The 14,425-nt window shown below is 51.1% G+C and overlaps 1 protein-coding gene and 1 pseudogene across 1 annotated transcript in view; one reads left to right on the top strand and one right to left on the bottom strand.

Annotated features, from left to right (window-relative positions):
- LOC135287561 (zinc finger protein 345-like) overlaps positions 1–14,425 on the top strand; it is a 737,501-nt pseudogene that overhangs the window by 298,770 nt on the left and 424,306 nt on the right.
- LOC135287518 (zinc finger protein 23-like) overlaps positions 1,779–14,425 on the bottom strand; it is a 387,441-nt gene continuing 374,794 nt past the window's right edge. Inside the window, exon 4 of the mRNA XM_064400812.1 lies at positions 1,779–2,396. Coding sequence (XP_064256882.1) covers positions 1,779–2,396 — 618 coding nt within the window. The remainder of the gene's footprint in view (positions 2,397–14,425) is intronic.

The raw sequence follows: 14,425 nt of genomic DNA on the forward strand, positions 1-14,425 counted from the left end.
GGCCTGGCTCTCCCCTTTCCTCTGCCCCTGCCTTGTCTCTGCTGGCATGAAGAGTTTTCTCATTCATATCTTGTCCCCAAGGTGCTGGGGCCAATGGCTTCCCAGGCAGGCTCCTGGAGCAGAAGTGGCTTTTCAGAGCCCAGGCAGAAATGAGCCCTGAGGCAGCAGCTCTGCAGTGCTGGCCACCAGGCCGGGCTGCCAAGGGAGGCTTCTGGCCATGCCCTGCAAGCAGCTGCTGCTGCCAAGGTGCCTTTGGTGCCTCAGGCTCTGCCTGGCACAGCTCCCAGCACGGCACTCTGCCCTTGTGCCCGAGCCCTTCCCTGTGCTGGGGCTGGCCTGGGGCTTTTCCTGCAGCGGGACCTGCCCTGCTCCTGGCACAGGAAAGGCAGTTCCTGCTGGAGCAGGAGGCTCTCTCTGCCTGCAATGGGCTCCAACAACTCCAGCCAAGCCCTGTTGACTGCAAAATTGCTTCCTAGAGCAGAATATTCTAATAATTGTTATAGAACCTATACGGTGGAGTAAATAACTGTGGTTAAGTTCTCTCTTCTAATCATGATCAGAATCAATCAGAGCCATATTTATATAAATATATCTGGTATTCCATCATTAATCCTGTGGGACAAATTGCATTAAGGTTCCATTCCACCTGTACAATCTCTACACCTTTGACAAAGTCTGGGGCTGGGATTCGATCCAGCTGCTCCCAGTCTCCTCGTTCAGAAGGAATTTTAGAGGTCTAGAGACCCTGCAGGGGTTTCAGGATCCATGGTGGCTGTTGGGTGTCATTTCTCCACCTCATGACTCAGCAGGAGTTTCTCCAATAAAGAACTGAAGCTTTTGCCTGAAGCTCCCACTGTGCCCATGACAGGAACCCCTGTGAGTGTCTGGGACATCCCGGCTCTTTGGCAGTCTGGGGACTCCTGGGATGTCACCGTGGAGCCCCCGTGAGTGCCTGTGACAGATCGGTGCCTTTGCAGCCCTGGGATGTCATCATGGAATGGCTGAGACTGCCTCTGAGCACAGGGCTCTTTACCATCCCCAGAAACCCCTGGGAGGTATCCATGGAGCTCCTGTCTCTGCCTGTGATATTCCAGCTTTTGAACAGCCTGGAGACTCTTGGAAAGTCCCCATGGAACCCCTCTGTGACAAATCTGATCCTTAGAAGGCAACCAGGGCTGGGACCAGCTGGGATGCTTGGTTTCCACAGGGCAGATCTCAGGAATGGGATTCCCCAATTTCCTGCACCCCCTAAAACTGTGCTGCCTATTGCTGCCCTCCTGCCTCCCATGGAAAGCAGGAGTCCCTGGGCTAGGCAAAGATCCTGGGCTAGGCAAAGATCCTGGGCTAGGATAGGAACAATTTATTGAGAACAGCAGCAAGATCAGGAACAAACACGAACAGCAACAATATTCATGAAAAAAGGGACAAGAGAAATGGAAAACTACAACTCAGCTGACGGTCTCTTCCTGGACAGAATTTCCTCCAGCCTGAAAGAACACCCTTCTCGTCAAGGGGAGAGAGAGACTCCCTTTCCTGCCCCTGCCAATGACCTGAGGTTGGAGTGAATGGAATGTCACGGCCATGGCCACAACGTCATGTTATTCGATTCCATACCATGTCATTGGCAGGGGCAGGAAAAGGGACAGGTGTCTTCCCAGCATGGATCACAGGGAACACGGATCACCAGGGCTCTTCCCAACATGGGTCCTCCAATGGGGGATGAAACTGCAGCAGTGCATGAAGCTCTCCCTGCAGTTGGGGAATTTGCAGGGCTTCCCTTACCAGTGACTCCATTGGTGTCTGGTCAAGTGAGAGCTCTGGGTGAAGCTCTTCCCACAGTGGGGACACTCGTTGGGCCTCTCCCCAGTGTGGATGTGCTGGTGCCTGACGAGGGTGAAGTTGTTCTTGAAGCCCTTCCCACAATCAGGGCAGCAGAAGTGCCTCTCCTCTGTATGAATGCGCTCATGCAGGCGGAGATTTGAGCTGGTCTGAAACCTCTTCTGACAGGTGCGGCACTTGTAGGGCCTCTCCCCAGTGTGGATGCACCGGTGGGTGATGAGGTGGGAGTTTTGCTTGAAGCCCTTCCCGCAGTCAGGGCAGAGGAAGGGCTTCTCATCAGTGTGAATCCTTTGGTGCCTGAGGAGATTGGAGCGGGTCCGAAATCTCTTCTGACACTCAGGACACTCATAGGGCCTCTCCGCGGTGTGGATGCGTTGGTGGGTCACAAGGGTGGATCTGTAGCTGAAGCCCTTCCCACACTCCCCACACTCGTAGGGCCATTCCCCAGTGTGGATCATCTGATGGCAGATCAGGGTGCTGCTCCGTCTGAAGCTCTTCCCACACTCCAAGCACTTGTAGGGCTTCTCCCCATCATGAAGCTGCTTATGGACCACCAGCTCCGATCCCTGCCTGAAGCTCTGTCCATTTTCCTGGCACAGGGTGGGTCTTTCCTCCTCAGAGCACCCTGGGCTGGGTTTGAAGCCCCTCCTCCTGTGGGATCTCAGGGAATTTTCCTCCTTGTTAGATTCCTGTACCATGGAGCTGCTCAAATCTGCCTCTTCCACGAGGTTCTGCCATGGGGATTTGTCCTCCTTGGTCTCTATTCTCAGCTTGTTGTCTGAGGAAGACAGGGAAAGGAGAGGATGGGATTTGCCTCTGTGCCAGAGGGAAGGGAAAGGAAATCCCCCCAGTGCATCCCCAGCAGGACAGTGTTGGCAGAGGGGCTGTCCTGCAGCCTTGGGCTGTGCTGGGCTGGAAGATGAAGCAGGAGAAATAAGGAAAGGGGCCCTGACTTCCTCCTCACCTGCCTGAGTGTCTCGGGGCATCTTCCTCTTCCTTGCAGCCTTCTCCTCCATCTGGCAGTGGGTTTGGGATGTGAAATTCTGTTTTGGGAGGAAAACAAGAGATTAGTGCATTCAGTTTTGTACTGTTTGAGGTCAAACCAGGGGGAGATTTTAAGCCAGAATTATAATTTAACAAGAAAATTAAGATCAAGGCAATGATACAGAAACACTGCCTTAAACTGACACAGTCAGGATATAACCTGACACCCTGTTGCTCAGGGTGCTGGTAGCAGTCCCATTAAATGGTGGCTGCAGTCCTGTTGGAGTGATGATCGTGATTCCATCAAAGCAGTGATCCTGTAGAAGGGTCTGGTCTTCCTCTGAAGGTCCAGTACTGGTGATGGAGCTCTTGTCCTCTGGGAATTCAGTAGGCATGGTGCTACTGGTGTTGCAAGGCTCAGTTTATATCCAGGTAGGGATGCTTGGCTCCTCCCCCTGGGTGGAGCATCCCACAATGGGATGATGTCATTCTATCAGTCCTGCAGGGACACTCAATGGGCCATGAACAGAAGATAGCCCCTGCAGGGCGTTATCAGGGCTGAGTCATGGAAGAGATAAAGAACACTGCCCCGCCTGTTTATAACAGTTTGTCAAGACGGTGATTGAAAACATGCATTTGGTTACATCTTGCACTGCAACCTGAAACAGTGGGGTAATCCCTGCTGGGGGAGTGAACACCACCTCCCTTACCCAAACTGGCTCAGGTGTAAAACCCCCACTCTGGGAAGGCAATGCACACAGGGGACAATGTCACACTTGCCCCGCCCCAGTGAGGCTCTCTGTCCCTGTCTCTTGCTCTCCCCCCTTTTCTCTTTCTTTTCATCTCTCTCTCTTTACCTCACATTTACTGTTCAATAATATCCACTTTGGATATGGTCTCATTAGCACCTTAATTGGGGCAGAGGCATCTCTCCAATAGTTTCCTTAACTAGATTGTGACATTATTTTGGCACAGGGAGTTTAGGCACTGTTCTCTGACCTCAAGTGCCTTTGACAACAGCATGGTTCCCTCCTCTGAGGAGCTTGTGGCTCTTTCTGGAGGAAGTCTTGGAAACTTGGATGCAGCTTTCTCTGAGGGATTTATGGGAGAACTGAGGAGGAAAATGGCTGTTGTGGGTGGCCAGTGTAATGAAAATATTTTCTTGTCCTTTCTTGAAAAGTTTGTTAAAATCACTGGAGAAAAGGGAGTGAATGATACCAGAGAGGCTGACAAGGTTCATTCACCGCAAGGTGAGGAAAACAAGGCTGCTAAAAGTCCTACAAGAAGCCCAGTTCAGCTAGCTAAATTTCCAAATAACTCCCCAATTGAGAGGGTTTAGGACTTTGCCAAATGTGAGAATCAGTATTCTCTTTGTCCCTATAACCTTTGTGGTCGCTATACAGAAATTTCCTTCCTTTTAACAACCTGTATTGGTCCAAATTTCCACTTTTCTGTTATGGGAACCTGCCAGCAGCTGAGCTGGAACTGTGCAGGAACCGATGAAACTTGGAATTGCTGCAGAATTACTTCTATTGTCAGTTTATTAATGTTTGGGATTTGTTTGCATTTTCATCACATGTGACTTGTGGGAAAATGAAATATTCATCAAAGTGATTTATGTAGAGTTAAGTTTGATTTCTGCCAAGTTTATTTTGTCCAGTGCCCAGGGGATGCTCAAGGGGTCTCTGTGCCTTTTGCCCTGGGGGATGCTTGGGAGACGCTTGAGGGGGTTGTCCCTGTCCCTGTCACCCCAGGCCATTCCCCAGGGGGTGCCCCTGTCCCTGTCACCCCAGGCCATTCCCCAGGAGGTCTCCATTATTCTCACCCCAGGGAATTCCAGAGGGGTCTCCCTCCTTCTCACCCAGGGGTTGCCAGGGGTTGTTCAGGGCAGTCTCTGTCCCTCTCAGCCCAGGGATACTCAGGGGTCTCTGTCCCCTCCTCCTGGGGGATGCTCGGGGGGTCTCCATCCCTCTGGCCTCAGGGAATGCCTGTGCAGGGCTGGGGACCAGGGGCTCTGTGTCCCTCTCACCGCTGAGGGTGCTCGGGGCTGGGGGGGCTCTCCGACCTTCTCATCCCTGGGGAGGCCGGGGGGGTCTCTGTCCCTCTCATCCCTGGTGTGACCCCACCCAAACATCACTGGGCTCAGAGGGACAGAGACACACCCAAACCCCCAGAAGGGCTGGACCTGGGATTTGGTTTGGGCAGAGGATTTAGGAAGGGGCTGGAGTCACAGCTGGGGTTGGAGTTAGGGCTGAGATTTGGATTAGAGCTGAGATTGGGGTTAAGGCTAGACATAGGATTGGCTTTAGGGCTGGGCCTGGGATTGGGTCTGGGCCTAGATGGGTCTGGGACTGGGATGAGATTAAATACAGAACTGTGAGTGTGTCTAAATGTGGAGTGAGATTGAGACCAGGATCAGGGTCAGGTTTGGGACTGAGCTCACCCAGAGCAGGACAGGGGGGATGTCACTGCAGGATGTCCCTGGCATCCTCCCAGCCCTCCTCAGGCACCTCCAAACATGGGGGGCAGCTTGGTGCTCCAAGATCCAGGTGCTCCCAAGCTGGCCCTCAATACCAGGCGAGCATTCCCTGAGAGCAGCCCTGAATGTGACCCTTGTGGCTCTGGGATCAGCCCTCAAATCCCTGTGGGAGCAGCTGCAGACAGGATGAGAGATTCTTTTCCCCCCTCTTCCCTGCAGAAGGGTGAAGCCCAGCTGCCCTTTCCTTCTGGTGCCTCCTCCTCTCCTCAGATGAGGATGTCAAACTCCCCAGGAGCAGGAAAATCCCCATTCCCTGTTTCCTTGTGGTTGCAGCCTGGAACGTCCAATCAGAATGAAGAACTTTCTGACAGCCCTGCCTAATGACACAGGGAGGAGGTTTGTGAGAAAGGGAGGAAATTGTGTTGTGATAGGAAATAAAGACACAAAATTACTTCTTTCCATCCCATTCAGTTTCAGTCAATTGTAGTTCTGTTTTCCGAGTGCCACCTTCTCAGCTGATTGTGTTTGTGTCCTCCTGTCTCTCCTGCCTCTCTCTGCCTGCTCTGTTTCTCTCTCTGTGTCTGCTGAGACCCAGGGCAGTTCCAACAAAGACCCTGCCCTGATTGAATTCTCAATACACGAGCTACAACAACCATGGGTGAAGTTATGAAGGCTGGCAGAGAAATGTCACTGTAAGAACTTGCTCCACTTGGCTTTCAGTCCCTTCTTAAGATCTTTGCCTTCAAAGGCAGGAACATCTTTTCCTGGCTGGGCACTGGAATTCCAGCCCCTGGGAGTGTGTGCCATGGATCCCAGAGGGGCATTCCCGAGGCTCTCAAGGTGCTGCTCCTGCTGTGCCTCCCAAGGAGTTGTGCAGGGCCAGGGGACAAGGTCCTGCAGCTCTGTGGGTTCCCAGAGCAGGAGGAGGAGCAGGAGAATCTTGAGGAGAATCTTGCCACTCGCAGTGCCCGCATGCTGAACCTGCAGCACCCCCTGCCCCGGGAGCATTGCCCCCAGCCTTGAGCCACAGCTGAGGGGGGAGGCCGAGCTCGCCCCAACTCTGTTGAGGGGTCTCCGGGAGGATTTTTTTGGAGAGTGTTGGAAGCCGGCAGATCCCGGACTCGAGCCCCGGATATCTCCGGGCTCCCTAGAGGAGCTTTTTGGGGGGAGAGGAGCTGCGATCGCCCCTCGGGAGGGTCCGAGGGGGTCCACGCGGGGATGGTCCAGTACTGACAGGGCGGGCCATTGGTTTTGGGGATCCCCGTGAGAGCCGGGGCTGTGGAACGTGGGAGCCCGGGGCGGGGAGAGGGGAAGGGGCGATACCGGAGCCTGGGGACACCCGGCAGCCCAGAGATGAGGAGGGGACGGGACCCCCTGCCCCTGACAGGGGCACGTCCTGGGGTGACTTCATGATGCTCGTACCCCCTTTGGTCTGTTTAGCCCAGAAATGAGTTCTGCACCTCTAAGGCTGGTTCTGAGAGCAAAGCGGGGGAAGAAGAATTGTGCAGTTTGTTTTCAGAAACTCAACTCCTCCACAATTCGGCTCCTGGACTGTTGTGATGCCTTAAGGAGCTGGAACAGAGGCTAGAGGGAGTTAAGAGGAATAAAGTGGTGTCCTAGGTTACAATATAAAGATGTATTCTATTCCCATCCTCAAGAGCTGTTGAAACCAGGAGGGGCATTTTTTGTTCCTTATCTCCTGTTAATGGGCCCATCAATGCCTTGCCACATGACTCAGAGATAACTCCCTCCTGGAGCCATTTCTGTTTAATGGGTAATCAAGGACCCAGAACATTACTAAGAATGATATCAGCCCATTGTGAGATGCTCCACACAAGTAGGAGAGGAGCTAAGCATCCCCACCTGGATATAATCTGGGATTTGGGACGGAACAAGCTGTCCTTACCCATCCGTTTCCAGAGGCCAAGAGCTACTAGATCTGTTCTACAGCATCGCCACTTCAACAAGATCGTTTCATCTGGACTGCTTTCACCACCCTAACTAGCAGGGTGTCAGGTTGTATTCTGACTCTGTCTGTGTTTTTTTTCTCTTGCATTATTGCATGTATTTGGGGTTTTTTCCCTTTTCATAATAAATTGTATTTCTGACTTAGAGTGTCTCACTGGTTTTGCTTTCAAACCAGAACATATATATAATATAATCAAATAATCAAATTTATATCTATGTAATTAAAAATTGATAATGTGAAATAAGGGTGACAATGCTTATATGTCAGCTTTGGCTGCTCACTGTGATACTAAATGCTCTATAGAAAAGAACTGGCCAAGACCCAGCTGTCCATGGTAAACTTTGTGAGATTGTATACAAGAAATAAAGGAAGAAGGGATGAATTGGCAATTTTTATAGGATTTGCTGATACTGTCATGTGGAATGCTTTATCTATTACTGTGAGAAATACAATGATTAAGACTTCTGGGTTTTTCATGTCCCAGACAATCCACAAGCTGCAGGATTGGTTGAATGGGTGAAGGATTTGTTAAAAGAGCAGTTGAACAAATGAGGAGATGGGAACCTGTCCCCATGGAGAACCCATCTCCCAGATGTGCTCCATACCCTTAACAATGGCCCACTGGGGAAATGGAAACCCCCTGGCTGTGCACAGCTGCACCCAATTTGCAACTACAGCCATGGACAGAGAGACTTGGACTGCCTGGGAAATTGCTCTGGGCATGATGGCCCCTGGCAGGGCCAGCCCAGAGGCTGCAGGGCTGGACTTTCATGCATTGGAATTAATTAGAATAAATCCAAAGCAAATGAAAGCTATCAATACTGAGACAGGAATTCGGATTCCTCCAGGACAATTTGGTTTGGTAACTGCTCGTTTAGAGCTTGGTCTTGCAAAGTGTTCATGTCATGGCAGGAGGAGAGGAGGAATTGATGCTGAATATAAAGGAGAAATTACAGTAATTCTGTTAAACAATTGTCAGTAAGATTGAATTATTCAACCCCATGACAGGGTAGCACAGTTATTGATATTGCAATTTTAAGAACGATTGTGAAAAAAGGAGATCCACTTCCAGTCATTGCCATTTGTGGAGATAAAGGGTTGGGATCCAGCAGTCCTAACAATGGAGCCAGAGTGTGGGCCCGGAGGCCAAAAGGCCCTCCTGAGGCAGCTGAAGGAACAGCTCCTGGGAAAGACGACACTGAATCCTGAAACCTGGGCAGGAACAATGGGAATGTGTCCCTGCAGCGAAGTATTCTGTGTGAGAACAAGTAGATATTACAGGATACTGTTTTACACATGCTGCCAGACCAAATCTCCCTGTTTGCCCCAATGGCCCCTTTGGAAAATGCTCTGATCCACAGGGCTCCATGTGGAGGCTGCTGTGACACTGAGGGACTTGCACACAAATTCCATCCAGGAGCCTGGGTGCCCTCAGGGACTGGGACCCGGCCCCCTTCCAGCCCAAGGGGAAAGGGCCCCACCAAGCCTTGTTAGCCACAGACACCGTGCTAAAGCTGAACAGCAAAGGACCTTGGGGGCATTATTCTGGAATTAAAAAGGTGCCAGCTCCATGGACAACAAAACTATTGTTTCTAACTCAAATGAGATTGAGAAAAAAGAATGAAGAACAGTGTCACTAAAGTACTATTGATGTCTGGAGGTTGTACCTTGATAATCAGCCAGAATCTTTGTTTGCCACAAACACCTCCAGTGTTTCACCAAGGGATTACTCATCAAAATTTAATGATTAGTTCTGAAAATTTCAAGATCAGGGTAGCCAAAGTACTCCATGGCAGTAATTGCTGGGTATGTTCTCAGCTGAAGTTGGGAGGAATGGGGCTCTCTTGGAGGGCCACCCTGTGTGCTGGCCAGAACTCTGTCCATGGGCTCTGACTCGTAACTGTCAATGAAGGGACAGTTCTAGAAAACACAGGAATACAATGATCCATTTGACAGGATTCACTAGGATTTCCCTTCAGGAGAAACCGAAGCTGGTTCTAGTTACAGAGGCCACAGTGTGAGAGGATTTCTGTGCTTCACCATTACTCCCAATGTCAGTAGAGCTTGGGCTGCTGGAGCTGGTCAGTGTCAGTGTTACCCCACTCCTGGCTGCAGGGCCACCATTTAACATCCTTCAGCAACAACCACAAGGAAGACCTGGTGCCTAGAGAACATTTTCCTCCCAAGGAGTGCCTTGGGTTTCAGAAAGCAAAATATTCTGGTTCATCCTGTGCCCCATGTGTGCTGCCCCGTACTGTGGAGATGACTGGATGGATTATTAGAAGTAGCAGATAATGCTGTTAAAATGTCCAGTAGCACATCCTATGGGCTCCAACAAACAGAAATGGGGACTCCACAGAACCGCATGGCCTTGGATTTTCTGCTTGCTGGCCAAGGAGGAGCCTGGGCTGTCATGGGACAGGAATGTTGCACTGCTCTCAGTGATGGGTTTGAAGGCCAACAGTCAGCAATCACCTTGACAGAAAGAGCAGGAGAAGAGTGGCAGAAAGAAGAAAATTCTTCTTGGTGGGATTGGCTTCAGGGCTGCCAAATTGGAGGCTGCTGTGAAATGCATTTGTGGCAGTGTCTGTCATCATTGCAGTGTGTGCACTTGGTGTGCACTCTGACATTCCACGTTCAAGTTGTTGTGACGCTTTGTGCTGGGAAGTGGAGTATTGAGACTTGTCTTAAAAGAGACAGTCTCAAGAAAAGAGTGGCATTTGATAATTAACAGAGAATAACAGCAACTCCTTAGGCATGTTTGAAAAGGAACGTGAATAGCTCTGAGTAATGAAATTTAACAGTACTTAATTGAAGCACAAGGGGAGATGCCTTTATGTCTAATATCTAAATCTAAACTGTGTTATTGAAAGAATTGTTATGAAGGTTGTGGTTCATTGTAGGTCTCAGGACCCATCCAAGTAGCAAGGCCTGAACAGGCTGGGATCAAGGCCTGAACAGGCCCAGAGGGAAAGTTCATCTCTAGATGAACCTTCCAAATAAATGTTATATTTGTATCAACTCACTAACAAAGCATTATTAACAACATGATCAGTGGATGTGTTCCTTGATAAAACATGGATTTCTCTTTCTGAATTCAGAAACCAGACAAGGCCCCATCTGGCCTTGTTTGGGGGTGAAGGATCAAAGTCAACTCTGTTGATTCCCCCAGGAGTCCTGGCCAGGCTTTGGGAGAAACCAGTCAGGAGAAGGAAACTGCATGTTCTCACACTAGCAGTGATGTCAGCTTGTTTGTTTGACAGTGTAAAAACTGTGTCCTTTCACAGCAGGCTTGGAGCCTGGGTGCCTGCAAAGGTGGAGGCACCTGCAGGAATTCCCAGTGTCTGGGAGTGGCTCTGCAGTCCTTGTCTGCCCCAGCTGATGTGTGGATCTGGGTTGTGGTAAAGTCTGAGGGTAACTGGTGATGGATCTTTCTTTAATCACTGCAGGCAATCTTTGGTAGTAATGACTGGATGGATTGCTGAGCTTTTTTGTAATTCTTTGCTAATGATTATGTGCTTTGCTGAGCTTATCCTTTTGTAATTCTTTGCAGCTGTGCATTATATAAATTACAGTATTCCTGAAGTTGGTGTCTGTGTCTTTGGTACTGACCCTGCCTGCTGGTGAAACAGGGCCTCCTCTTGCCTAAGAGTTATCTGAGAAGGCAAAAACCCTCACTCCAAAATTCCCCCCTTCCTCCTTGTTCCCCGCACTTCATACACTGAGCATGATGTCCTGTGGTCTGGGGTATCCCCGGGGTCAGTTGGGGTCACCTGTCCTGGCTGTGTCCCCTGCCAAGCTCCCCCACAGCCCCAGCCCCTGCCCAGCGTGGCTGGAGGAGGGGCAGGACAGGCCTTGGCTCTGTTGCAGCTCAGCAAGAACAAAACCATCTCTGCGTGCTCAGCCCTGTGCTCAGCACCCGGCCCAGCAGTGTCTCAGTGCCAGTGTCTGTGCCCTCAGTCCCTGCCAGGGCTTTCCATGGCAGCTGCCCAGACAGGTGACCCAGGTGTCACCCCCAGTGAGGGCTGCCATGGAAACAGTGCCAGCACTGCCCCTTTCTGTCTGGCTGAGATGGCCTTTGGCCCTGGCAGTGCCGTTTGCTGCTGGTTCCTGGTGCCTGAGCGGCCAGCGCGGCACAGGGCAGGTGGCCATGGCACAAGCCCCCAGCAAGGGATCCCCTCTGGCTCTGGGCAGTGACAGCAGCCCTGAGCAATGGGCTGGCGCGCTGGGGTCGGTGCAGTGTCCATCCAACAGTGTCTTGTAATGGCCCAGTGCAGACTGGGATGATGATCCACCCTCCCAGCTGGCCCAGGGCAGCTCTGCAGTGCCCTTCCCCACAGCCTGTCTGCACAGAAGCACTTGCTGGGTGCTCTGCATTTCCTTTTCCTCACTCTTGGGTCTCTCCCACACCTCCCAACTCGGAGCTTTCAGCTGCAAGGAGTTCAAAGCTGGTCTGTCCTTCAGGAGTTGGTCTAATTCTGCCCTGAGCAAACTCTGGATTTGTGTTTATTGCAGAACTTCCTGTGTGTCTAAAACATTCCTTGCCGGGTTCTGCTTTGGGGAAAGGGAACCTCCTTGGTGGCAGCTTGGGCTTGGCACACACTTGAGGAGGATGTCTGTTTTCAATGGGGAAACTCAGGAGTTTTAGATTGGTTCAAAATACAAAAGAAGATGACCCCTCTTTGGCTGTGCACAGCCAGTTCTCTGAGCAAAGCAGGTCCCAGTTGAGTGAGGAGAGACAAAATGGGCTTGGGGTATGTGGAGCAAGGTTATCCACACTGGGTCAGAGCTCAAGGCACAGCTTCTCTGACCAGGCCAGACCTCCTTAGGAGAGTCCCTGCTGGATCAGTATCAGTCACTGAATGCAGCAATCACCTCTTGTGTAATAAGAACAGCAATAAAAAATACCCTTTATAATAGGAATACATACTTCCTAGAAGCTCTTTGAAATATTTCTCCATAACTGAAAAAGGAAACCCTCCTAATGAACTGCACTAGAGCAGAGGGAAATCAAGGCAGAGCCATGGTTTGGCAGGACTTGCTTGATCCTAATGAGTCTCACTGTGAATTTAGAGCTGAGCCCTGGATCCTCAAGGCCTTGGAGGAGATTGCACAAGCCTTTCCAGGAGTCCAAGTCAGAGGAAAAGCCCAAAGTGTCTCAAGGCATTAATGGGTCCCACTGAGGTCCCTCTCCAAGACAGACTCCTCGTGGACTCCTTGGAGGAGAGAATTGGTGGCCAGGATGGCACAAAAACCTCTCAGAGACTCAGTGGGGAAAGGAAAATCCAAAGTAGTTTAAACACCTGGAGTGTCTCAAAGCATTCATGAGCCCCACTGAGTGTTGTTACTGACAAAACCTCTCAAGGGACTCCTTAAAGCAGATAATTGGAGGCCATGATTCCACAAAGCTCTCAGAGACTCCAAGGCAAAAGCAAAACCCAAACTCCTTGGAAAAACTGGCAGTCCCTTGGAGCATTCAGGAGCCCTCAGGGCCATTCCTGAGCAAGGTTCCTCAGGGACTCCTTCCAGCAGATCCTTGAGGCCACGGGGATGTGGGCTAGGGGGGATGCTGAGGGCAGGACAAGGGGGTGACAGTGCCCAGCCTGGCTGAGGCTGTGCCAGGAGGCCCCAGGGCCTCAGGACAAGGTGTCTCCTCCCAGCCCTTGCTGGCACAGACCCTGATGCTGTGCCCCAGGCCACCAAGACTTGGCTTCTCTTTGTCCCCACCTGTCATCACTGCCTCCAGTTCTCTGCTCTGCCTGGGGCCTGGGGACACTTTCTCAGTCGTGTCCCTCAGTGGGATCCAGTAAAAGTCAAAGCAACTTTGGAGTTGGATTCTGACTTGGAGTTCTGGAGAGGTTTCTTCAGCTTCCTCTGAGGGACTGATGTTCAGGGCGTGAGCACAAAGCCCCAGAGGGTCATTAAAGTCCTGGTGCTGTGTCTGTGCTGCTGAGCTGGGCTGGGCTCCTGGCACAGAGGCAGCTCCTGGTAAGCAAGAAGAGCTTCAAAAGCACATTTCTCTTGATGAGCAGCTCTTGTGGCAGCCCAGCAGGGCTGGGGCAATGCCTGCAGCCAGCCCGGGCACAGCCCAGAGGCACAGAGAGCTTCAATCAGTCAGGGCTGGGAAGGAGCTGAGAAGTGCCTGGGACAGAATCACTGCCAGCCCTTGGCACAGGAACCTCTGGCTGCAGGACAATGCAGCTGCAGCTCCTGGATTGATCTCCTAAAGCTGGAACATCCCAATGCCTACAGACTCTGTGAGTACATTCTCTGAGTATTTCTGCTGCAGGGGAGGTGAAATGCTCATGAAGCTCTGACATGCTGAGGGGTTCTGATCAGTCATAGAATATTTCCCCAAAAAGGATTTTGATAAAAATGAGGAAATTTCCTAAGAATTTGTGTTCAGATTCCTACTACTGGAGAGTGGAACGGAGCGGGGATGAATCCCTACTATTGGAGAGTGGCAATGAGGGGGGATAAATATTAATGGATGATTATGAATTATTAGTTGTGAATTTTGACACATGACTGAGACATCTGAACTGTTATTTTAGTGACCAGTAGGCTCACAGGAGATCCCTATTATGCCTTCAGCTTCTCTCCCCATGAACAGCAGCAGCATCACCTTTGCTGGACCCATCAGGCTCACTCTGAGCCGTCCTTTCTCCAAGCTGCAAAGAGAACCTGCCCCCAGCCAGTTCCCTGCAAACAGGCAGGGTTCTGTAAAGTCAAGGAGAGTGCACAGAGATTTGGGGTCTGTGAGTACTGGTAGGGAGAGATCAGACACACAGAAACACCTGCAGGAGGAAAATCTGCAGGAAGCAGAGAGAAGATCAGGGAATGAGAGAAAACAAAACCCAGCAATGCTGTGGCAGGGAGAGTTTAGAGATGTCCACAGGGTCAACTGCACCTTCAGCACAAGGACCGTGCCAGCCTGAGCTGCCCTCGTTCCTCTGGCTCTGTGCACAAAACACGGCGTGGCAGAGAACGGCAGCAGGGGCCTGTGTGTCCCAGGGCCCTGGATTTGTGCTACTTCATCTCCACAAAGATGCAGGCAAAGTGAAGAAGCCAAACTGTTTATTAATGAAAGGAGAAGCAAAGGAATGAGCTGGGTGGGGAAAAAGGGGAAGGGCAGGATCTGAGGACTAGAGGGA

The sequence above is a fragment of the Passer domesticus genome, chromosome 30 (assembly GCF_036417665.1).
Source record: "Passer domesticus isolate bPasDom1 chromosome 30, bPasDom1.hap1, whole genome shotgun sequence".
Taxonomy (NCBI): domain Eukaryota; kingdom Metazoa; phylum Chordata; class Aves; order Passeriformes; family Passeridae; genus Passer; species Passer domesticus.